This window comes from Sceloporus occidentalis, unplaced genomic scaffold, assembly GCF_023333645.1.
Source record: "Sceloporus occidentalis isolate IW3139 unplaced genomic scaffold, rSceOcc1.0.p SCAF_26, whole genome shotgun sequence".
NCBI lineage: Eukaryota > Metazoa > Chordata > Lepidosauria > Squamata > Phrynosomatidae > Sceloporus > Sceloporus occidentalis.
Window position 1 is genome coordinate 5917716 of NW_028317006.1, and position 26944 is coordinate 5944659.

Genomic DNA, 26944 nt, shown 5'->3' on the forward strand with positions numbered 1-26944 from the left:
TGTTAACACAACATTATTGGGGTAGAACTGCAAATACTGAAATGAATACAGGAGACATGGAACTGATGTTGCATTGTAAAAGTTTGAAGAGAATGATCAATTTGTGAAGGAAACAGAAGAGGAATAAATTAAGGTTGGACAGGGGACATAATGTGGATTACTGTTTGGCTATAAAGTGATTGAGTACTGAACAAAATCTCAGATGCCTCCAATGTAATTTTGTCACATCATTGATACACGGGCTCTGGGATTAACACCTAATAAAGTATATAAAAATCTAATTTCACCTCATTTTACAAACACACCTATGCCACCATATACTGCAGAGATACTTGAACTGGCATGTTCATATGACCTACATCAGAACTAATGTCACCAAAACTATAAAAATCAATATTCAAACAAATATGCAAACACTGAATACACAAGCCGGATGCATGCAGTACGGGTCTTTTCAATGGTTCTAACCAGCCCAAGACACACTGGATTAATCTTCAATGTTTCAGTTGTAAAGAGGCATGGAAAGACAGGGAAACAACAATATTCACTTACATGTGACATGTGTCAGCCCAGTACCTGCAGACAGGAATGGGGAGTGCATATTTCTATACATTTGATTTACATTTAATTCCCTTTGTGGCTTTGCTCTGGACTAGCACTCTGTCTGTACCATTTGCATGGATGGCCATTAGGCTAAAATGACAGTGACCAGGGATAGGAGAAGTGCCCATACAAGGGCACCAATGCCAAGGAACGAGGCTTAAAGGCCTCTGCGAGCTATCATTAACGTACTAGTTGGTTTTTTTTCGTTTTCAGAAATACAAATTGATTGTTAAAAAATGGAGAGCTACTTCACCTGGCACCTCCCATGAACACAGATATCTGTCTCGTAAGGGCCACAAGGCGTCCCGTCCAGTACTTTGTCTGATACCAGTATTGGAGTATCACTGCCCACAGGAGTACAGTACAGTTCACACGGCTTATCTGGGAAAGAAAGAATCGGGTTAGAATAAAGAGGAGAAACACAAGGAGAAAATGCGTGGACAGAAGCTGGGTAAGGCAACCCAATAAGTGGCAGCTGTGGTTAGAGAACTCCCATTAAGAAATGAAGAGAAATTCAGTGGAGTGGAACCAAAAATATAAAATCCAAAATGAAAAGACTAGCACGACGGAGGGTGTGAACGTAAATATACCATCAATAATGACAGCTGTCAGGGGGCTTTTCTTCTTGTTGCCGCTGCGGTCTTGGGCCTGACACTGATGGTCCCTGAAGCTTGAAGTGCCCTTGGGACAGGGGGAGTTCTCACAGACGATATGCTCCACGCTTGCACCTCTGCAGCTTCTCCCTCCAGGACCAGGTCTGCCACAAACAGAGAGAAAGGTCAGATGTTAAACCCTCATGGCCCATGTACAGACCACATGTCTGCTAAGTAGGTGTTCTATCTGACAGAGAGACTTCTACTGGTAACTGGTCTCAAGCTTCCTGGATGTCTCAGGAAAGCAGTCAATACGATTGAGAAACTTACAGTGCTAGTTTTACATTCTTATGCCGTCTTGGCATAGTGAAACTAATACACCAACTAATGTCACATCTATATGGACAGCTTTAAAATGTTACTGGAAAAATATACATATGTTGAGTGCAAGGTGCCCTTTCTATATCCAGACATATACTTGTAAAGTGCCAACATCATTGGAACCATTGTATTCCTTGTAAAATCAGTCCTACAAAATGTCCTGCGTATGCGGTAGGTAAATGCCACTGTCCCAGCAAGCTTACGCTTGACTGTAGCAACAAATAAAGGTAACAATATGAGGGCAGCTGTCTGACACTCCACAACTTCAAGCACCTAAGCAGCAGGGGGAGATCAAGATCAGGTGGGGCCCTGGGGCAATACAAAATTTGGCTGAGATGTTTAGCAAGCCGCTTCATCGCCTGTCCTACGGTGCATCCCCGCTTGGGAGTATTTCAAATTTTAGCTCCCTTGTGCCATTAAAGAGGAAAAATCTCCATCAATATAACCGTCTAATCTACCCAAAATGGCATTCATGTACCGAAATGCGAGGAGGCAAATTTCCTCTGCACAAGAGAAACAATAACCCCAGACGTACGTTTCACCCTTCATTGGCCTTGTCCGTGGCATATGGTTGGTATCCCTCTAGGCACAAGAGAGCAAGGAGGTCCACGTCTGGACCGCTTTAGCTAAACCCCAAGTGATCCCAGAAGGGAGAAATGCCATACAAGCAAGATGCGATGTTCATCAATAACAGACAGCCCTGGGGCAACACCATTACAAGCAGTGACATACTTACCTTTGGTGCTGCCTAGGCCTAGGCCAGGATATGCCTACTAGCTGCCCCTCCCTTATTAAGTGCCAGGATATGACATCATACCCTGGTGCTCCGCCTTTCAAAGATGCACACAGTCCTTCTTAGTGTCAATAGGCTGGTTGGCTTCAGTACCCCAGCAAGTGGTGATGAATTGTGGGATCCTAACACCTTACAAGTAACTTCCACTCTTCTAGACTGCAACATGTGACAACAAAAGGAGAGGAAGTGAGGTGCTCAATCTGCCATCGCTGATGATATGCCAAAAAAATTGAGTCTGCCTGCGTCTTTGCAAACACCTTTGCTGCAGGAGAAGGACATCATAGACCAAGAGGGCCTAATCAGGTCCGCTATGATGGCAAGCACAACTAGCACCGTGCTTGGAATCATTAATTATCCCTATCCATACTCCAGCAATGTTTTCAGTAAACTTTCTCATTGACGCTCACACCACTACAGGTCTAGGTTCTCGGTGCCCAACATATAACACATTTTGGTGCCCCAATGTCTTTTGTTTTTGTCATTTCACACTTAGTCGCCTTTTGAAGTGGCCAGACCGGACTACAGGACAGTAATATGTAGCTATAGTCATCTAATTAAAACATGTTTCCGCAATGATGCAAACTATAATTCAGAAATACTAACAATGATTAAATTAAAATGACATAGACACATCAATAAGTCAGTACAGCAGATGAACATCCAAGACCATGTTGTACACTGTATGCAGAATGCATAGGACCTCACTCAATTAGCCATGAAATCACCCTCCCTGTGCTGAGTCAAACGATTTATCCAGCTGACACTAATATGTCCTCTGGAATTGTGAAAACAGCTTCAAAATACATTATCTCAGGGCCCTGGAGAAAGATGGTGTGCAGCCAGGCTTAACTTTTTTTTTTTTTAGTTCTGATTAAGAGATCATTTAAGTCTTTATTTAAAGATTTAAAACTAATCATAACTTTAATTAGCAGAACTTACAAAATTCTATATTTATACGTTTTATTTAATAATTACAAGTATCATAATAAGGAGCCCAGCCCAGAGCTATTTCCTCAGTGTACAGCTATCTTCAAAAATGGTTTTATGGTAAATTGTGATGGTTATCATTTTAACAAATGTAAACGTGTGCTCAGTCTTACACTGTAAATGTTCTAACGCTACATATCTGAGGTAGAGCAGTCGGCAGCTATAACCTCTTGTTGCACCCTTTTCCAATTTCCAATCTGAAATTTTTTTTTTTTTTACAGTAGGAAGAAAAAGTGCAGATAGGGGTCTTTCTCTGCTGTCACAATACGTATTTTATTATTACTAATTTAGTTTTCGTAAATGGAAAAAAATATAAAACTGTATGAGATGTCCATTAAACACAATGCCAGAGTTATTCTTAGCTAAGGGGAGAAGTTTATCTCAGTATTTGAAAACATGCTGTGCACATATTGACTGGACCCAACACTTCATACAGTATTATAAGAGGTTCCTACAAACTCTTTTGCCATTTGTTATGGCAATCTTTATTACATTTTGCTGAACTATGACACTGGATTCCTTCCACAACCTCCTTACTTGGGAATAGTACTGGTCCCAATGGGCACAAAGGAGTGGGAACTGGAAATATAATGACTTTGCATCAGTTACAGGTGCAAGTCTGAAAAAAGAAAAGGATTCATTGCAGACTCCGTTCATAACAGCAAAATGTAACGCAGATTGACCCCATTTGACATTCCAGTGGTCTCTGCAGGATCTGCCTGAGGTGAAGCCAGGACACTATGCTCCGCTCTCCTGAAACACAGCGTAGTAGGAATTCTCTTCAGGAATAACCATGCGATAAAAAAAAATACAAAGCTACTTCCAGGCAAACAGCGCTGAGCTGGACGTGACCCTGCACAGCTTGGCTGAAAGCAGCTCTGTTCAACCTGCATGCGATTTGTGCTCCGAGCACAGTTCGGTTACAAGATACAGTCTGTGTGTACTTGGAAAGGTCGTAAAAACCACCTCATTTTCCTGTTTCAGGCTTGGCTTTGACAAGTGTGAGGGTGATGCTGCCAGCAGCAAGCCCTTATTTTCTCTAAATACAGAGAGCAAACATCTCTGTTATTTTTATGATGCAGCCATCTGGAAGATGAGGAATTGAGAAAGAAAGCGATCAGCCCACATTGATGATCCAAGCACACAGAATTTACCCTTTCAATTCTAGCACTGAGGACTACAACTCACATGTGGCTCGGTCAGCTTCTTGGATGTCACATACTCCATTGCATCTGCTGTGAACTTAACATCCCATAATAGTGAGCTTGCCAAGCATCATGAGAGTTATGGTCAGTTGCTGTCAGAGTCCAGAAACTGCCTATCCTCTACTTAATCCCTGGTTTAAATGTCTGAGAAACCGAGAAACACAGGGAGATAAAGAGGAGGAACAAAACAGAAATACAGAAAAGGTTTGCATGTCCAGGAAGTCCAGGAAGGACATGACGGCATTGAAATCTTCTGGATCATGAGAATTGCTTTTCATCTATAGTTTGGGGACTATAGGAGACTATAGGAGAAGGGGGAACGTGGAAGCAAGAAAAGAACATATAGGAGAAAAGAGAGGCCAATAGGCAGCAAAAAGAGTAGAGAACATAGAAATCAGCATATCCATAAATTCAACTATTCAGCTATGGCCTGGATGTCTTAATGTGTCATATATTGGGGAACTGGACAAGGTTATACAAACCTCTTGATGTTATGCTCTGCAGTTTTTAAGAGTCCAACACAAAGGGATACTCACGGGGGATTATCACATTTCCTCTGCCTAAAGCGTACTCCGGTCGCACATGTACGACTGCACATGCTCCATGGACTCCATGCACTCCAGTCTCCATCTACGTGCTGAGGGATTGGGGTCTTACTGACACACTCTCCAGCTCTGCACCACTGAAACACAAAACACTTCATGAATTCAAACTTAAATAACGCTGAAAAATGCTTAAAGTTATATGTTCATTAAATGCTAAAAAAGAGGAGATGACAAACTGAAGAGGCTATCTAGCTAGGTATGACCTGCTGACAAAGCAGATATTCTTTTGCGAACAAAGTACAAACTTCTTTGAGATAGAATCTGAATGTCCAACACAAGACCACTCACTTCACACCTCACAGCCTTTTCCATTGGTGGGCTCTAGAGAAAACAGTGTCAAAGGCGTGATTTGTGCCAGGGAGGGCCATGTTGGCACCCTAAACCCAATTTGCCCAATTGAGCAATCAGAATATCCCACTGGTTTCCATAGCAAACATTTAGATCTTTGTCCCAAACTTGACTCTTAATATTCATACTAGTTTCATACCAGTCACACTTTCTCACTTCTACCCCCTAAACTGTTACTCTGTAACTACAATGAAGGAAGTATACAAAAAAGATTTAGTTACCTAATTAGTTACATGATTATTAGTAGTCGGGAGATTATAAACAGCACTCTGTCCTGTGTTCCACTGTTTTTTAATTGGAAAGAATACATAAATACTGTAGGCTGCTGATGTTGATACAACAGCTTCCCATGAGCTGTGCACACTGGTTGGCTGTACTCTGTACAGCTTCTTTTTATCTTTGCATGTGTCTACATATGTGTTGTTAAGGAAGGATGGTAATTTCAATCTGATTTGCCATGGAATCTGCTGATATCAGCAGCTTTATTAAGGAAGAAATTATGGATCCATTGTTCTAACTTGTTTCGTTGAGCGCCCTTCTATAGGTTACGTGGTGAAGGCTTGGAGAATTCTACAGACACGTTAATTGGCACCGAGGTCAGAAAGAGCATGCCGGAGAGGATTACTATTGAGAGAGGTAGTGATCTGGATTGATTTCGATTGGACAGATATACACTTTTGCACATGTTACGCACACAACGTCCACACATTTTCACAATTCATTTTTTTTGTGTGTGTGAAGGCAAACGTGCAAACTAATGAGGACAATCTTTCAGCTCCCGGCTGGATGTAACCAACCCAAATAAAAGGACTGTTCATATTCCAAGAGATCACCTTCACAGAAATTAACGTTACACCTGCTCACCTTGTCTGCGCCACACTCTGTGCCGTCAAGTGGGGGGTCCAGTTTGGTTTTGCAGGAAGTGTCTCCCTCCACCAAGCACCAAAGGCCAGCACACATGAGATGCTGAAATCACAAAGCAAACATTTATATGGCCAAAAATAAATAGCTGTAATTAAAACACTATGCTCGCCAGCTGTCTTTTAATGAATGCAGAATTTGCCTTAGTCTGTATATGCTGACAAATGTTCTTTTCGGAATAACATTCAAAATAATGTTTTCTTTTCAAACAACAAGTTGCGCAGCTTTAGTTTATTCATTCTAGCAGAGCAAGAAGAGATTACACTGTTGTTTACTATAAACCTCTCCAGTATTAAATGTGTTCACTAATACACAAGGCTTTGCTGCCAGTACCCTTCATAATGTTTCTTTTATGAGCGTGATCAGTGGAAGAGTTCAGTGAAAGACTGATGGTCAGAATGTATACGGTTAACCGTGTAAGAATGCCTGTGTTCAGTAAGCATTAAATAGCACCAACAGTAGCATTATATAATAGGTATATAATGCGATGTGAAATGCGTGGGGCATTTTAGCATTGTGTGTCTACCACAGAGTTTGGTTTCAATTAAGCGTTCTGATCATGCCATGACTTTCCAGTTACCTTCTCTTTTTGAGGTTGTTCTCCCATTTGTCATGCTCATCTAGAGACACATTTTTCTCTGTATGAGTGTCCAAGGACCAGATTTTGAATCCATTTCCAAATTAGAGCACTTTATAATTTGTCATACTTGAGACCATTAAAATAGGGTTATACACACAAAGTGATTTACTGCCCCTGTAGATCTATCACCATACATCATTTAGGATTTGGAAGGGGGGGATTTAAAGGAGAAGCATCGATATTTATGTAATACACACAAAATTGTATATACTGTAGAGCGTTTCACCCTGACTGCTACTGGGAGGTGATTCAATGCAAATACACATCTTGGGGCATTTTGAATATTCCAGTGTCTGCTACTGCTGTCCGTCGAGACTTCTCTCACTGACAAAAAGCCATTCATGCACAATAAAATTATGCACCTAGTACATCTTCGCTTACTGTATATACATGTTTTAATCATGTACATCAGCAACAGAAGACCGTATCAGTATTTAAATTTAATAGTCAACCTTGGGTTATACAGGTGATATACTATTTAAATTAAGTTGCTGATTACAATCAATGTCATCATTCCTATGAAAAAATAATGTGTTTCTTTAATAAAACCTAAAAAGAATCCGCGTAGACATAGAGGGCAAAAAAGAATAAAATTGCTTGTCTTGACAATTTCTCTTTAAACGGCTGCTGAGCTTTGCACATTAGTAAACGGCAGAACCCTGTGGCACATCAGCCTGTGACGTGGGAGTTTAAATGCAAAGCACATTGCAGGAAACAATTACACAAAAGCAAGTAACTCTATCTATGTGTTTCTGCAGCTACAAAGACCAACAAAAAAAACGGGTATTCTGTTTTGTTACAGCATCCAGCATTTAACCCTGATGCTTCAGAGATTTAGAGCAGCAGCAGAGCCATCAGGTTCATCAAGCACATGAGTGTTATTTTAACTGAAGGGAAAGCCATTTACTATGGGAGAAGAGCTGTGATTTGGGAACTACGAAGGGCTGCCAGAGGCAATCGCTGCTCTAGGTTGCAGGGTGCCATTAATGGATATTATTGGGACCTTTTGCTTTCTTGCGTCACCCCTCTTCAGTATCCTAATTCACCAGTAGTCCAGTGTTACAGAGCATAGGGACCTCTGTCCCTTCTCCATGTTACTGTGGCAGAATGAAGGTGCAAGATATGACTTAATATGTAACGTCTGCATTCTCATCTCCTAGATGCCAGACTTCAGCAGATATAAGGGATCTCTTGATCCTGGTTGCAGCAGAGACTTACATAGTCTTAGTGCTTAGTAAGGAATGCACTTTCTGACTTTTCCTCATTATCAAATTTGTCTACACCTAATATTAGAATGTTTTGCTATCCTTTAAATCCACAATTACAAGTTAAAACAAATGTGAACTATAGTGAATCTATTATTTGATTTCTTAACCCCAAATTACATGTATTATTTAGACGGATGTAAGCAGACCACAACCTGTATGTATACACAGATATTACTACATTCTATTACCATGAATGGGAAGACTGTGATTATACTGGTGGACGCCTGCTACTTTATTGGGCTTCGAGGTACCAATGCACTCACCTCCATGTTCTTGCAGAATGTGGTGTTGCTGCCAAACAGAATCTGGCACTGCTCACTGGCGCTATAATGCATCCCTGGAAGCTTATGTGGAAGCCTGACAGCATGGTGGCTACGAGGGTCAGTAACCAGAAGACATGAGCTCACCTTGGACCTGCGCAGAGGAGGGTTTAAGCATGTAATTTAACTTGCTTCATAACATATCAACATGCTGTGCACGACAAATAAAGTGTCTTTATCTTCCTAGTTATAGACCATGATGGGGCATATTCTCTAAAGGGAGATTTTGCAGGAGAGTTGTGTTTCAGCTTCTTCGCTTCACTATCCTGCCTGGCTGGCTCTGTACAAAGTATAGTTAAATCAGATTTCTTCAAAACTTCCTTAGACATTACGTTATGCATCATACCAGCTCAGCCGTCCCTGTTGAAGAAAAGTGCTAGTGTTGGCCCTTCATAATGAATAGTGTAGTAAGAGTTGCTCTCCTGGTTGAATATGACAATAGTCAAAGTACAAAATCAGCAGAATTTGCTTTAGTTGCTCCATTTCTCTATTAAATACACTATTACTTGCCAGGTCAATGTGTCCTATTTAGTTGCATCTTTACTATAAACTGCAATATTCCACTGCCGCATACAAAGATGCCAGTGGCAAGAAACCAATTACACCTCATTGGTAAAGTCCATGAGACGCCACATGTTCAGTAAACCATGGCAGGCGTGAGTTGAGCCCAATGCCTCGGATGGAGGGGAAAAGCAAGGAGCACCTATCTGTGCTCTAGATAAAAGTAAATATGTATATCCAACTTCATATATGCCCACAGAAGCTGAAGCACTTACTTCAGAAAGTTTTCCAGCTCGTCGCGGCTGCAGGTAGACCAGGACAGATCACTTGGATTTCTTCCTTTCACCCACTCGCCGGACATTATGTGTGAACGTCCAGCACAAGATGGATGGTGATCATCATGACTCATTCCCATACTGAAAAAAAGCAAATGTGTATGAACAGTGAGCCAGTGTTTGGTTTAGTAAATCAGTAACTCTATGAAGCTATACTAATAAGTGTTTTCATTATTCCTAAATTAGTTGGAAAACATGATTTACTGTTCCGAGTAACGCGCTCTGTGTTTATAACAGATGTTTCGAACTACACTGACCACAAATATGATGTAGCGATGGCTCTTATTTTGCACATGCTGTGTGCTTTCCATACTTTGTATGTACCAATATATTTTGCCCTTAGAGCATTTGATTGTCATGGCAACCTGCAAACACCCAAACATGTTCCGGTTTACTGGAAGTGCCTTCTTTATAATCAGACTAAGTTGGAAACTAGGGAATGAGTGTCCCTTCAAACAAAACCTCTTTTTTGTGCATTCAATATTTAATTGGCAAAACATTCTCACTAAATATAAGAGAGAAAGATAGAGAAGCTAATGCAGTTTTTAAAAAAAGTGGATTGTTTTAGATTAATTAGGACAAACTTTCTCATTTTGTTACAAAAATGATTGAAGACAGACCTGGATAAAGCCATTCTTTCAGCAAAAACCGTGGTGACACTTGGAGCAAAATAATTTACTGATCTGCATTCCAGAAGTGAGAACAGATATAATATATGGGGTACATTTCTATGCTATACCAGGTCTGTATAGTTGTGTTTCATATCGTTGTTGGTTTTAGTGACTGATGTTAATCAATCGAAGAACTGAGTATCACCGTGGCTTTAAAGTATCATTCCAAAGCAGATGGTGATATAACTAAGAAAGGTTTCACTGTTTCATTTTGATATGTGATAAAAAGCCTTCTCGGTATCTTAAGATATTTAAGAAGTGAAACTTTTTCATTCGCTGTCCTGAACGCTGAACTGGAGATTTAGGACATGCTTTCCGCTTTGAAAGTTATTGTATTTCAAGACAAAGGAATTTCTTGAAGAACTGTCTGCCTAATAATAAAAAGAAACTGCTTTGACCCAAAATTTTTGTGAGCCTTGCTACAAAAGATTCTTGTGCAAACCATACAAGCAATTTTACTGATTAGGTTTTGTGATGTAGATAAAATCAATGAATTGAGTTATATTCTTTGTAATAATTGTTGGCCTTCTATCGAGTTACTGGACATCTTGACATATCTCTGTTGCAACATTCTCTTTAAAGGCTTTCTATATACAACCCAAGTGGATAATCCTGTGATTGTATGTACTGGTATCAGGTTCACTAGATTAGTTTTGAGGATAAAATGCAGGGCTTTGGGTCATTTGGTGAGTTACACTCGTTGTTCTCAAGGTGTACATTATGGTGCCTGATGTGACACAGCCAACACTTGGAGTGCATATGCCCTAATTAGTTTCCATGTGCCATCAGCCCCATGATCATGTCTTTGCTTGGAACTAAGAAGTGTCCTCTATAGAACACAAGGCAAATATTTTGAGTATAACATGTACTTGGGTTTGCTCTAACACACTTTCACACTACAACACAACAGTGAAAATATAGATATAGCTGTACTGCTACAAGAGAAGGTAGGGTCTTTAATAGAAAATTATAACTTTTATTGGGGCAACACGGAAATAGACAGAGTCACAAATACATTCAGGACCTCAGAAACCCAATTGTTAGAAGTGGCAACACTTCATGTAATTATGTGGCAAACATGAAATTCTTTGTATGTATAATTTTGATTTCCCTGGGCTGTAATTTCTGCTATTTTTAGTTGGAAAAAAAATGTTCTATTTGCTGGAGCACAATCATGCATTCTGTGGAATCCATTATCTTTGGCTAGCTGGTGTTTAGGAGATTTTTAGAATTTAATGCCTCTGTGCCAGTCCTCTAGGACTTGGGAACACTAGTAGAGATGGAGCTCCCACCATGTATATCAGACAACAGCTGGTGTATCTAACCTCGGCCACTGGGAAAGGTAAGGTCCAAATTGCTAATGGAAATGACAACATAAAAAAAGAACCCAGATGGGTGGAAACAGACCAATAATCGCTGTAAATAAATCTGTAGATCCCACTGCACGCCTTCACTGCTCGGTGCCACACTAGCTATTCATAAACATGTTGTGTAGCAGCCTTGGCAATTAATCGAAAAAGCAGATCCAGATTTTGAAAAGTTCCCAAATAGAGCTGCACTAAATAAGCGTCCTGGAGAACCCAGCACAAAATTTAGAAACCTATGCCAGCGAATTTCCAATTAGCAAGAGGGATCACGGTGTTCGGGGAAGGCCGTATTCAGTCATTCATTGGCACCCATCTCACTTGTAGCTTTGTTGATCCTAGTCCCTTCCTTGATGACTCTATAACCCTCTGACGGCTCACGTCACAAATCTGATTTACAAAATGCCATTAACTGTCTGGATCTGGTCAGCGATGTTGTATTTTGCGCCAGACTCTGGATTTCCAGGCATAACGGCTAAGCAGATATTGGAACAAGCTGAGGATTTCAGGCCAATTTTTATTGGCATACCAAACTCTCCAGCAGTACAACACCTTTTCCTTAAAGGTATATCGTCACAAGTGTCCGAGTGACATTTTAGCGCAAAATATTTTTATGCTATTTGTCAATTTAAAGCAGTTTTTATACCGGAACCTGACGTTAGTCTTGAATGCATATTAGTCTGGAATGTCCACCCAACATTTGTAATATGAGGGAAACAGAGCGATTTAATAAACATACACAATCTTTCCGCAATAGAAATATGCCATGACGAAAGTTTAAGTAAGTTGTTACTACAGTTGATAAGAATTGCAGTAGGGACACAATATGTATATAGGTTGAACTTGATGGACTTTGGTCTTTTTTCAACCTTATGAACTATGTTACTATGTTACTAATGCTAAGGATGCATTGCTATTAGCACTTAATCTGTGGTGATTATATATATATTAACCCCCCCGTAATTAATGACATCACAAAGTGTATGAATAGACAGGAATCAGTTAAATTCGGTCTTGCTTTACGTTATTGGCAGCTAAGGTCCTAACCTCAGAGATGAGCCTAGGGTTAGTGACTCTTGAATGCAGCATTTCTTCAGCTCACCCCACTGTAACTAAAACACATGCACACACTAACACCCACTTACTTTAACAACATACACTTACACATACAAACACACGCTATCTCCCTCCTTCTGCTCCCTCACACCACTATCTCTATGCACACCCCTGACGCTCTCCATATGATGACACACATGCTAAAACCATACACTAGAACAAACACTCAAGCACCATAAAGCCACATATGCTAACAGCATTCACTCACACATACTAACGCCAAACACTAACACATACATACACACATACATACAAACTCTCACTCTATCCCTGTCATCACTGTCACCCTACTATGCGCTTTACATGACGCCGCTAGGTGCCTCTGTTACGGGACACACTGGTGTCAAGCACCTGCGGCACTCATGTTAGTTTGCCCCTAGCAAACGTTTACCAGTTAGCTGATTGCCCTATGACTTTAAATGGGTTGCTTTTTCATGTTTTTAAGTTGAAATATCCAGTATGTTTTTGGAACGATAACTTTTTTGTGTATTGGTTTAGCTAATTCCCAGCACTCTTTGTTTCTGCTTTCATCAACGGAGCACTCGATAAATCCCTGAAACAAAACAACAGCCCAGTTGCCAGAAGTCATTTTATGGGGATTCTTTCTAAAATTTGTTTTAACAGTTTTCAAGAAAGGTTTGGATAGTTTGGGGCTTTGCATATGTGAACTTTGAACATGCTTGCTAATAATATTGGGAGCCCTCAGATAGGAGTGATAGAAAAGTGGTTGTTATGAATCACCCCATTTGTTTAGTTCTCTGGTGATAACCCATTTGATTAAAAAAAATATTTCCTATTAATTTGTGCGGGTCTTAAAGGGCCCCTCTAGCCATCTAATGTTTGCAAATGCATGGGGTGATTTTGAAGAATTCCCCCTTACGCATTTCCTCCTTTACTGCCCCAGCTATTTTCCAGACAGGAGATGCATTTGGCTGATCACATCTTAATGCACTTGTCATAGTTGCCACCAGCCAGCCCCAGCGCTGGCTCGGTGAATGCTGTGGTTAGGGGGTGACCGTTCAGACCCTTGTGTGCATGTGCTGGAAGCACCCCATTGATGTTAAGCAATCAATCAGTGCCAAGAATCACTGGATCACAGATGACATTCTACATCAGATACATGCATAGTACTTACAGAATACAGATTATATGCATTCGTTCTTAGTGGGGCACTCTTTAAAGAAAAACTCCAGTGTCCCAAGCAGGAATCTCACTAATTAATGCAAAGACCTATAATCTACGCTCAGGAGAAGCTGCATAACCAGTCTCCTCCATGGTCACCACAATGGTTTAAAGCAGGCATGTCCAAACTTTTTTCGAAGAGTGCCAGATTTGATGAAGTGAACATGTGCGAGGGCCGACCATTTTGCCTGACATTCTTTGAACCATTAAAATTAAATGCAAATTAACTATTTTATGCAAAGTTTATTGAAAACGGCATACTTTTCATTTTGTGACTTGGATGACAAATCTAAACAGGTGTTAAATCACTTTGCCTTTAATATCAAAAAAGCAGATCTATATTTGGGCAATTTATCTGTGGGACCTTATCAGTCCGGAACGTGGGCCACAACTGGCCCTCAGGCCGGACTTTGGACATGCCTGGTTTAAGGGGACAACTCAACTATCATATGTGTTAAAGTGCATATGATGGCTAGATTGTCTCTTTAACCCCTTCAGTACCGGGACGTACCTGGTACTTCCTGGTTAACAGTCACCGGTAGACCGGGACGTACCAGGTACGTCTCCTCCAAAAAACGCCCCCACATCACCACAATCGCGGTGATCGTGGGGGCGCTGCTGCTGCTGTCTGCCCAGGAGTCCTGGGCAGACAGCACAGCCTGTCTAAGCCCGCCCCCAAGCCTACGATCACTCCCACGGAGTGATTTTGTAGGCAGAAACAGCGATTGCAGAAAAATCTGCAATCGCGGTTTCAGCTGCCACAGGCAGCTTCAGGGAAGGGGGGGGTATTGAATGGGTCCCCACACAAGTGTGGGGACCTGATCCAACACCCCCCTGCTGCCTGATCGCTCCATGACAGTGTCAGTGCAGCGTTAACCCCTTCAATGCAGGCAGACCAGCAACAGCAAAAACGAGCCCCCAGAAGTCCTCTGATCAGTCCTGTAGGACTGATCAGAGAGACTCCTCCCCTACAATCTCCAGTCTATTGGAGATTGTGTTCCAGCTGCCAGAGGCAGCTTCAGGGACAGGGAGACAGGGTTCTTTGGTCTCCACATGAGTGTGGACACCAGACCACCCCCACCCCCACCCTTCCTCAGTTAACCCCTACCCCCCTCTTCCTCAATTAACCCCTTCAATGCTGCGATTGCGTATGACCCCCATCGCAGCATTGCAGGGGTTAATATTAGTCCCCACAAGCTTGTGGGGACTATCAATCAATGCTGTGCTTCAATGGAGCATCAGCATTGAAAGAGTTAAAAAAAATAATGTAAAAAATAATAATAATTAAAAAAAAATTTAAAAAATAAATAAATTTAAAAAAATTAATAAAATAATAATAATAATTAAAAAAAAATAACAGCACTGACCTGAAAGTCCAGGGTGCTTCCAGGTCAAATGCTGGGCTGATCAGATCGCTCCTGGCCAATAGGAGTGATCGGATCATTATGGCAGCCCACAGATGACCCTGCTCTACAAAGAGAGAGGGGTCATCTAGGGTAATTATGAAAAACCACAAATTATTAATAAATGAAATAATCATAATTATTACCTGATCACTTGTCGGTGACATTTTAAGTCGCTGATTATTGATCGGTCTCCCTGATTGATGTCAGCGGCCTAAACCTGTCACTTACAAGTAATCTGATGAAAAAAAATATTTAAAAAAATGTAAATGCACATGTTCCAGTTTTGCCCTCATAGCTTCCTCAAAAAATACATGAACCATGCATGTGAGGCCTTGTTGGAACCGGGGGGTGTTGGTGAACAAAATGTGGTGTTTTTTTTCCAGTGTTACACATATGCTGTGCAAGAAATAAATTGCAACATTGAAATGTATGCGTTAAAAACGCAATAAAATAATTTCCCTGTGAAGTTTGGCAGACATCAGTGAAGAAATGGCTGGCTGAAAACTGTCAAAACTACCCTAGTTGAACACCTTGACTCGTCTACTGTTCATAAATATATACTTTTATGGGGTAATTTACAGCAGGGGGCTTCCAAAATGTCCCAAATGGGATATGGGCCCAGGAAACCAATTTCTGAAAATTCCAAATGTGAAAACGAAAATGCGCATGTTGCAGTTTTGCCCTCATAGCTTCCTCAAAAAATGCATGAACCATGCATGTGAGGCCTTGTTGGAACCGGGGGATGTTGGTGAACACAATTTGGTGTTTTGTTCTGCAGTTGCACATATTCTATACAAAATGTAATATAAAATCTAAAGCAACATTGCAACATATGCAAAAAAAACCCCCCCAAATTTGGCAGCAATTGGAGATAAAATCCCTGTTTGAAAAGTGTCAAAATGACCCTAGTTGTACACCTTGACTTATCTACTGTTCATAAACATATAATTTTGGGGGGGTAATCAGTATCTGTGACAACTATTGCAGTTATTAGACTACCATGCCAAATTTGAAAAAAATTACATTTCAAAAACGTGATGCATGCCTTGCAATATTTGCCCTATACTGGTCAAAATAGATAAAAATCCTGGCCATGTTGGGTGGTTTCCAAATCAGGACAAGTTAATGAATATATTTGGGATAATTTTTTCCCATTGGTTTAGTGTGTGTACAATTTGTATGTATACAAAACTGTAAAAAAATGCGTTTTTTTTCATTTTTTTCCCCACTTTTTCCAGTTTTTTTCAAACAAAACAATGTACTACCCAGCTTACTATGGTTTCAAATGAAAGCCCTACTTGTGCTGAAAAAAACAATATATGATTTGTGTGGGTGCACCAATTGATAAGAGAGAAATTACAGTTGAAGAAAGACATGGCAAAAACACAAAAACGGCTCCGGTCCTTTAGCGACACGTTAGTATCAAAATCCCGGTCCTGAAGGGGTTAATTTGTTTTCTTTGCCAATAGATCATAATATACACGTGTTTTTAATATCATTGAAGGGGAGATAACTCTAGACAAGACTAAGTAAACATAAAAAGTGCAGGATGATATGTACTGGTACTGTTAATAAGAGAATCTGTATTTGTAGTGTTTCTTTTTTCAGAGCTAACCTTTATCTCCCCTTCATATGTATCTGGCATTCAGGCAGGGATAAGTCTGGAGTTTGATGGCAGATTCCTGCAGCTATACTAATCATGTCTCAATGAAGGCAGGATTCGCTGTATTCATACATCACATTTTTGACTTTTAAAAATGTACATCTCATTTATCCCAGTCTAAAACATTTTATCCACATTAGAATATGCCGTTTTCACTATTTATGGATTCTCTGACAGACGAAGATAGAATATAGTGTGGATCAAAGATGACCATCTTTCATTTATAGTGGGCTAATAAAGTGAATTGTCAAGTCACTTCAGGCGAGTATGCCATGTGGGTAATGGCAGCAGGAGATGTGTTTGGGCTGCAAGACAAAGTAACTGGGGGCAGGGTGTGCATATTGGGGATTCTAAAGAATAATCCCATCCATTTGCAACTGGGATCACACAGAAATGTAAAAGGAAAACTCTGCTATGATATAAATTAAAGTACATATAATGGTTGGAGAGTCCCTTTACTGATTTGGGATGGATGGTCATGTCTGGTCAGATCTTGTATATGATACCTTATGCTGTAAATTACAGTATAGACCAACGTAGCAAATAAAGTCTGCATTTCTTTTCTAGTTCCATTGTCCATGACCAGAGCCGTAGCTAGCTCCTTTTGCACCCGAGGCAAGAACGGAAATTATTTTATTTACACTGCCTTTATACACACATATGGGCTCACCTAGGCAGATGTCCATAGTTCCTTCACTGCAGATGCCTTCCCATTCCCACACATTCTCCACCTGCTAAGTAGTAGGGAGTGGCACACTGAGTGAGAATGGTTTTACATGTACTTGGTTTACTAACCCTGATAACACTTCCAAGATACAAAGATTACAGACAGCTTCCACGGCACCTTTGCTGATTAAATTTGAGATTAGTTGGATGGTTCTTTTGTTGGGAATGTTCGGGTATGTAGGGGACTGAAAATGTGAGGTACAATCCAAGAAGAATTTCACAGCCTCTGAGTTATATACAGATTAGCATTGCGTTAATGTGTGCTTATTGGACACAGTTCATAGTTTGGATCAAGACGCCAACACATTGCTTCTAGGAAGATTTAAAAAATATGTAAAAAAATATAGATGATCCAAGTGATGCTTATACATATATTACGAACTGATAAAGTAGATTATTAAAGTAAAAAATAATTACGGAATCCAAAAAAGAAGGTACTATTTCAGATGGCAAAAATGCATACTAATAATCACATTAATAGTATGAAGCTTTGTCATCTGAAAGTTTTTTTCACTTTTATTTTACTGCTCTTTGGAGGAATTTGTGATTGCTGATTGACCTGGATTTGTTAAAGGAACTTTTGATTATTAATCTCTGGATGAATTTTGCTCACTGATTTCTATAACTGGATTCATTTGTGATTGCTGATTGGCATGGACTAATTAACGAAACCCTGGACTATCCCTGGATGAATTTTGCTCACTGATTTGCTATATTGTTACATTAGTGGTTTTAGTATTTTCTGATTGATACATTTTTCACTTTTTTTACTTGGCATTTCTTTACTTTGATATGTAAATCATGCTTTGGATCCAATTGTACTTACGAATGATCATTATAAATATCTGATGGGAATATTAAGGCACCTATATTATTACTCAAATTATTACTCACTTTAATAATCTACTTTAATTTATATAACAGTTCCAAAAGTGGAGTGTGGCTAGTGATACATACCTCCCAACATTTCAAATGGTTAATAGCCTGGCCAAGGGTGCTGTTTTACTACTATTGAAAGCAAGTTTTGTAACTGATCAGGAGATTTAGGAAAAGACTAATGTGTATAAACATTTCTGGTTATTCCTATACGCATTATTGTCATGTTTAGGGCTGTAGAACACTGTTATACTCTCATACCCACCAAACATTGTGAGCTTCTGGACAAGAGGAGCAACACAACCTGATAGAGGGGCACTGGAGATATGAATCTGTACTCAACTTGATTCCAGTCCAAGCCATTTACCTACTGAACATATATGAAGAAGTTACTGTACAAAGGCTAAACAAGCATTTCCCTTTGTGTAAAACCTCAACAATGGAAGGCTTCAGCCAGTATATTAAAAAACTTTACAGTAAGAAATAAAACATTTTAAGAGTCTTAAAACTCTATAGCAGTAGTCTATAGCACTTCTCAACTTTCAAGCAAACATAAGCACAAGGTTTCACAAAACATTCTTTAGATTTTTCCAAATGCGTAAAACTTACTACAAGTTTAGGTAAGCAAACAGTAGCCATATATTTTAGTCATTCCCTGCCAATACATCTAATGAAAAAGTATTTGCTAAGTATATTTCAATGTGCTGCTCTATCTACTCTGCTGAATTTCATACTTTTATTGATTATAGATTGATCAGCAGCTTCATGAAGAATAAAAGAGAAACTGAAGTCTAATCGCTGCCTTTAGCAGCAATCGTCCCATGGAGAAGGTAGTCTGCTTGCTAGCATGGTACCAGACATTAAAGTGCAGCTCACCTATTTTGAAATCATCCCCTTTAAAAACTAATTTCACACATTTTTTTATTTTTATTTTAATGATGAGCTTTTAGTTGACTTCAATTCTGATCACTTTCAGCCACAGATAAAAGAGACCGAAGTTGTAGTCCCCAAAAGCTGTGTGCCAGAGGTTGACATACTTGTAGGGATATGTATTTGGAACCTAGATTGCAAAAATATAACCCCTTCCTATATGTAGCTGCCTTTCACTATATTGTGTACAGTAACATCCATGGGTTGCACATCCAATCTACATGTATGAACAACCCCATCTGTTGGACACATTTACTATGGTGGTGAGGGTTTCCCAAAATGATTTATTTTAAGTTACTTTTACTATTTGGTTTGCAATTTATAGAGAAATAATGTTTTTTCCGTTTGTTTTTGCTGACATGATGCACATTTTACCCTAAACTAGTTATGTACGAATAGGTTAACTTATTTAATTATTAACGGTTAATTATAGATTCAATTTAAGTACAGGCTTTTAGAACATGTAAGACTCCAGAAATATTAGGGGTGTTACAGACATTTCAGCATCTCTTCTCTATAATCACACACATGCACTTTTTCCCATAGATGTTAATTGCGTGGACTAATTATAAGCCAGTCGGATACGTATTACCTAATAAGCGATCTGTAGGAAACCCTTTCAAGATTCGCAAGGCTCCCCAGCTATGCTTCGCTTTAATCTTTTCAGCAAAGAGATTAGGCTTTATTTTTGCTGCATTAGTGTTGTGCGCTCCTAGCTTTTAAATGAGAAGCCATTGGTGGCGATTGCTGTGTAATGTTTTTAATTAAAGATTTAAAAAAAAACACACAAACCTCTAATTGGAACTTGGCTATTTTTAGAAAATGGTTAATCATGGGTGTTGCACATAAAAGTAATGATATTTAATTTCCTATTCAAATACACATTAAGTCTAATGTGGTTCTCACCTAAATAAAAAAGGGTTCTTATCCAATGTCAAATTCTATGTTTCTATGCAATTAAATTTGTGACGTGTAAATTCTTTCTTCCCCTACCCACGTTACCATAAGGAGCACCTGTGGGGCCTTGTGTGAGCTGCAATGGCGGTCTGTGTTGTAACAGCACAGACCTCCATTACAGGTCCTTGGGCCGGTCAGGGGTGATCAGAGGATCTCCCCAACTAGCCCATGATTCCCTATGCTGCAGTGCCCAAATTAGAGGTGTCACGCAAAAACTGGGGCGCTTGGGAAGTATCCTACCGGCGGCAGGTACAACTACAGTATGCTTGGGGAGGGGGCTTGCCGAGGCCACCATTATCATTAAAGACAGTCCTGAGTTGCAATTTTACCTTAATTTAATACAATAATGTGCTTCATTCTCTTTAATAATAGGAAGAAACCCTAGCTTTCATCATCTGAGATAATTGAGCCTTGTCATTTCTTGATAGACTACTTAAGCACTTAAGAGATGATATCATCCTTAAAAAACACAATTTATGCCCAGATTATTAGAATTTCATAGAGGCCTGCCAATGAAAACCAGCTTTACATCAATCAAAGTATCATGAAAACATATGCATATTTTGTATTATTTTGATTATTTGTTTTGGACTGAAACATTTTAAGATATTTGTAATTATATGTATCATGGCAGATTTCTGTAATATTTCCCAGGATGCACTTGGTCTACCCAAACGGCTGCTCATTTGGTGCATTTTTCAGTCTTTATAAACTTTATACTTGGTACGGTGGAGGGCTAATGAGATAAGTAGATTGTTTAGAAAGGAAGTTAATTAGGAATAGCTGAGGATTCCCCAAGAATTATTATTATTATCTCTTACTTATATAAAACCAACAATTTATGCACCACTTCTTGCAATACACAAAACTAGCATGGACAAACTAAGACAAACTGATAATGTACATTAGATGAAGAAGTTTACAATCTCGAGGATAAGGAGTTCTGTGTCTACTTCGGTGAGCGCCCAACACTTAGAATTCCTTAAAAAGTAACAGATTTTTCCAATATATCCAACATTTTAATGAAGCAGGGAGGCCAGCACCACCTCCATGCTGATTAAGATGGAATAGCCAACAGGTTGTAACCGCTCCTGTCCTCCGACTCTTAACTTTTACTTAGACAGGGACCTGGTGTATTCATACATATAGTCATCATAGAGTCTGTATGGCTATATTATTATAGAAACATTTTCTGCTGTTTCTATACATATTATTGTGACTTTAAAGGGTGTAGGACACTGTGAGAACACTCATATCTACCAAACATTCTGAGCTCCTAGCAAGGAGACACCAATGGAGGAAAGAGTTACTTGAGTCCAAGAGAAGGTCTATCCTTTCTAAGCATTTAAAAGGTTTGGTCCACATTATGATTTTAAACTGCAGCAATTAGCACTAAAACAGTGAACACAACTCTTCAACTGTGAGAGCAGGTATTTCATTTTGTGATTAACTAGAGTAAGCAGAAATCGACATAATTACATTTTACTAATGAGCGTATTTCCCATGCAATTTATCTGTGTGTTTTTTTTTTTTGTGGATTCCAATTCCTAATTATTCTTCTATTTACATTATCGGCATTGGCTTAGTGATCTCATAGCACACATGCATCCCATATGGTGATGGCACCACTACACCAGATTATTTATGCATTCTGTAAATGTAATTAAGATCCATTGTGTGTTAGATTTTACTACTGTGGAAAAACTTTAACCCTTGAACAACACAGGGGTGTACACAACACATCACAAATTTGGGGTACCCATTTATAAGATGATGCTTCCATAATACAAACTATTATCACACAATATGACACAGCAAGATCTAAACCACAGTTTACCAGAGATCCATTGAGTTGGGATTTAACCCACTGAGCACCTGCATTCTTCACTTTTTGGTAAGACATTTTTCATTGTGATTTGAGTGGAAGTGCCTTTCTATGATTTACATGGATACTACAGATGCATTTGTATAGAATATGTGAGACTTTGATTTGGGGTATGATCTGAAACATAATTTTTATAATAATATGATTTTTGTTCCATAATGAATATCTAATCCGGATACAACCCCATGTCCTCTGTTTTCCAGTTGACTCACTTTGTACATGAGAATATTTTTCTTTCTATTTCCTTTTATATGGTTCTACGATTTTTGCTGATGCAGCAGCTGGACGTCTGATGACTATATGGACTTTTTTTCCCCCCAGGACGTATTTATATTTCTTTCCTCAACAATGTTTGAGCTGGGGGTCACGCATGCAGCTGCTTTTGTAATTAGCAAGGGGATGGAGATGATATTAGTAAAATGCTAAAATAAAAATAGACTACATCCTAATAAACATGCGTAATATAAAGCGTAATGGCCAGGACAGTTCTTCACACCAAATTAATTTTCAGCTTACAACTAATTTTAGCTGGGCAGTTTTTCATAGATTCCATCTGAATAAGAGACCTATGGAGTTCTGAAAGTTTGCATGACTTTTATTTCTTATTCTACGCTGGACAAATAAAAAGGTATCAACTTTAACTAAAGACCCTATGGGTACCAGTGAGGTGCCAAGCTGTTCAAATTAAGTGTTATACTTTTACTGTCTTAATTGTAAATATAACTACTTTTGAACATTTTTATTGAGTTTTCAAAGATAAAAACAAAAACAAGAAAACCAGGGTCGAACATAAGAAACAAATAGCATAGCAAAATGACACAGTACCCCAGTAACGTCCCCCAAATGAGAAAAAAACCCAAAAAGCGAATTGGGGGACACGACCAGAAGTTATGATAAAGGTCTGCTCCTGCCAGACCACACTTGGTTACTGTCTTAATTTTAAATATAACTAAATTATTAGCCATCCTGAAGGGTCAGTTTTAAGAAATAAAAACAGTAAGAATTATCTTAGAATTGGACAAATTGGGGTATATGTAAAATTGTATGTAAAAATAGTAAATTGTACTGGTTTTTGTAAACTATAATTATTCTTAACTTTGAGAACTGATGCCCCTCTAATTCTAAAAAATAAAAAAGAAGAAGAAATGAATGCTTGCGCATCTACAATCACAATTGTTATTATTCCCCACTTCTTAATATGAAGTCCACTCTATGACTGTGTTCTCACATCTGTAATATCCCTGCACCTGAGGTTTAACTTTCAGTGAAACAACAATAATCCCAGCATATGGAACAGATTGAGGCTTTTACAAATCAAAAAAAAAAAAGTTAACTACCATATAAAAACTCTGAGAAAATCTTACTTGTGACCCAGCTCGTGAGCGATAGTAAAGGCCAGATTCAGACCGTTATCCTCTGCCAGAACACACTTGCGTTTCGGACTGCATGCACCTCCCAGATAGGCTATTCCTGCAGACAGAAAAGCAAACACTTTGTTATTCTCCTCCGAAAAACAGATCACTTAACGGATACACATTAATATGATAATAATTAATTAATATAACTAGGACTGGTTTTATCTGCATGTTCGGAATAACCATGCAGCCAATGGGAGATAATGAGGGATGACAAAGTGCTATATTCAGTAGAATCTGGATAATTATTGATTGGTTTCCTTTATATATTTTGCAAGACTGTACACTAAAAACTCACAAATAAATGTAAACAATCCTAAACTGGAATGGTGAATATGTATTTCGATTGCATCTTGGAACAAATATGAAACAGGTAATTCTGCTGGGCATTTATGTCAATCAAACTCATATTTGGACCTTTTACTGTATGAAGCTATACTGTATACTGTGGGACAGCAGGTATTCCAAAATTTAAAACACCAGAACAGTGGTTTTAAAATGATATATATATATATATATATATATATATATATATAATTTCTTTTTTTATTTTTTTTTTCTGCATCACAAATAGACTGGTGAATCTACCTGAATACCAAGGGACTGATTGATCTGTCTTTTGAGGACATTAGGAAAATGTTTATGCCTAGTCCAGAACATTTCGCAGCTTCTATGCAGCCTTGTTTTGGGCTGCTGTATTACTGGGCTTTCGCCTGCACTTGCCCTGGTCTGACAATATCAGCCCTTCCCCGATGACATTATGCCCCAATGCTTCCAAGCTAGAGTCTCTATCCGTCATATCAAGGAACCTAGTGTGTAAGTGCCCATAAACATTAATGCATTTAGACCTGAAGTTGGAAGTAAGGGAGCACAGGGCACATAAAAGCTTTTATTTGTGTTGCAAAAAGCTTTCAAGACAGTCAGTAAACAACTTAAAATAAAGGGTACCCAAGTGGTTAATTATATAGCGAGTTTATGAAATTAATCTTTTTTCATTTCCAAATTCCAGAGGGGAAAAAAAACGCAAGCTTGCAAAACTTGTAGCCACAACATTCGAGTTCAAGTGTTTATTTCAGGAACATTGTTTAAATCAGACAGATTTATAGATAACGTGAATGACAGACATGTATACACATGTTAACCGGGTTACACTACGTTACAGTACACTGCAAATTAGTGGGTTACCCCAGGACATGCCTAGAAAATGCTTTCAGAACGTGAGGGAGTCATGCTGCTTGCATGGAAAATGTGACGGGGTCTAATTATATATGCTATTTATCTTTACTCCTTGTACTGACCTCAGATAAACCACACATGACCTAGGATATATCTTGTTATGGGAATACTTGCATTGTGCGTGAAATCTAGATTCCTTAAAAAATTGCCTTTCTGTTGAGTTAATTAAACCAAGTGGAACATGTTCTTTCACTGGGGCTTTGTTTTTACATGTGGGAATATTAAGTACTGTCGTGTGGGGTTTTGTGACTTCTGTTGGCAGATCAATGACCTGTGTAAAATGTAGACTTTTGCAGAAAAGTAAGATTGCACACTGAATCATTCTTACTAGAACTGTGCACCGATTCAATGTCCATTGCTGCCACAGCAGAAGCTCACTACTGCCAATGAGGTACAGCCACTAGTATTTGTACTTTTGGCTGATGGTTTTATTATATTTATGTCTGTTAAACCATCCTGAATGATCATATCATTTTTTTTTACCCAACATGGCAGTCTCTGGTCGTGTGAATATGTGTTTTTTCTAAGTGAAACACCTCTCTTTTCATTAAAAGTCAGGCATCGGTAAGGCAAATGCTTCACCGATATCAATGAAGGAAAACACAGTATTACTCTCCCTTTAAGGATACTTGCTTAATTGTGTGTGCCCCTCCTGCTTAAATTCTGTTCCATGAAAATACAAGGGGATGTGACCAGAAGCCTTTTCTGTGCATTTTACTTGCAGTTCCACATGGGGCCACCAGGCTTTAGGTCGAATTTACACACTGCCTGTATCAGTTTTGTGCTCCTTTTATGCAGTCCATTTTGACAAATATGCATTAGACATGGCAGGACTATGTGCATTGAACATTGTCGCTCTTGTCAGTATTAGTCAAATATTTTGGGACACTATATTAACCTCTAGCCTTTGCTACTTGTATGCAGTAGAGTAACTGGGTTAGTGGGGGGGGGGGGTCACATTTCCGTCACATACAGTTGCAGTTTTGGACTGTGCTCACAAAAGTTTTGTGAATGGAGTCCACACATTAATTTTGTCACTAGACACATCTTTCGACAGACGGATACAAAAGGAGCAAAGGTTAAAGAGATAGTCCTCACACTGAGATAATCCTCAGGTGTGTGCATAAGGGTAGTCGGTCACATGTTTATTTTCTCCCGCATGTTTTCAAGCACAAAACGTAAGCAATGTCTATTTCCAAACAAAAATCTATTTGGATGAGAATTCCTAATAAGTAACTCTTTGGGGAAATGGTATACAACAAAAACATAAAGAGCCGTTTGACCATTTATTGATTGCTTGGTTAACTTGGTCACATTATATTGTGATGCATACTAATTGTTCAGCATGACAGGCGTGTATAATTGTTTAGTGATGCCTTTCACGCATCACATGATCTTACGCAGGTAATTCCTTCTGATATAAAATATGATACGGAGAGATGCCAGGACCTCCCTGAGTCACACTTTTCACAAGTACAAGTACACTGTGACACTTTGCTAATAATACCTAATAACATTTAGCCAATTATGGCCAGGCGGCTGTTACAACACACATTGATAGTGCTAATCTTACCTAATATTGATCCACTCTAGTGTATCCGCATCTCCTAAGTAAATCTATCAATTTGGATTTATGTGCTTCTTAATGTATGGACATGACACGTAGTTCTAAGTTACAGAGGACATACATCTTTTCTTAGAATAATAATCATAAGTAGTATTAAAACACAGATGAGTTTACACTGTGTAGAACTATTATATCATTGAAAGAATAGTTTTATATCATGTTTCACATGTAAATTAAGCTAAATTCAGCAAAGTTGAAGTTTAAATCTGCAAAAAAATCCATCATCGCTTTGCAGTGATGTTAAAAAAATATAAATGTGAACCCAAACGGTCATGTACTGAACAAACATGGCACAAAATTTAAATGCAAATTGTATACCAATGAGGAACCATGGGGTAATAATAGCCCCATTTGGAAGAGCTTTGTTGATACCTTAACATTTATTAGAAT

At 38.9% G+C, this 26944-nt stretch overlaps 1 protein-coding gene across 1 annotated transcript in view; it reads right to left on the minus strand.

Annotated features, from left to right (window-relative positions):
* The window catches only part of LOC149300040 (A disintegrin and metalloproteinase with thrombospondin motifs 17-like), a 93228-nt gene that overhangs the window by 27228 nt on the left and 39056 nt on the right, over positions 1-26944 (minus strand). Inside the window, exons 9-15 of the mRNA XM_089485518.1 lie at positions 23641-23746; positions 9441-9581; positions 8608-8758; positions 6380-6481; positions 5099-5244; positions 1194-1360; positions 857-984 (exon numbers count right to left, since the gene is read on the minus strand). Of these exons, the coding sequence (XP_089341644.1) occupies positions 857-984; positions 1194-1360; positions 5099-5244; positions 6380-6481; positions 8608-8758; positions 9441-9581; positions 23641-23746 (941 nt within the window). The remainder of the gene's footprint in view (positions 1-856; positions 985-1193; positions 1361-5098; positions 5245-6379; positions 6482-8607; positions 8759-9440; positions 9582-23640; positions 23747-26944) is intronic.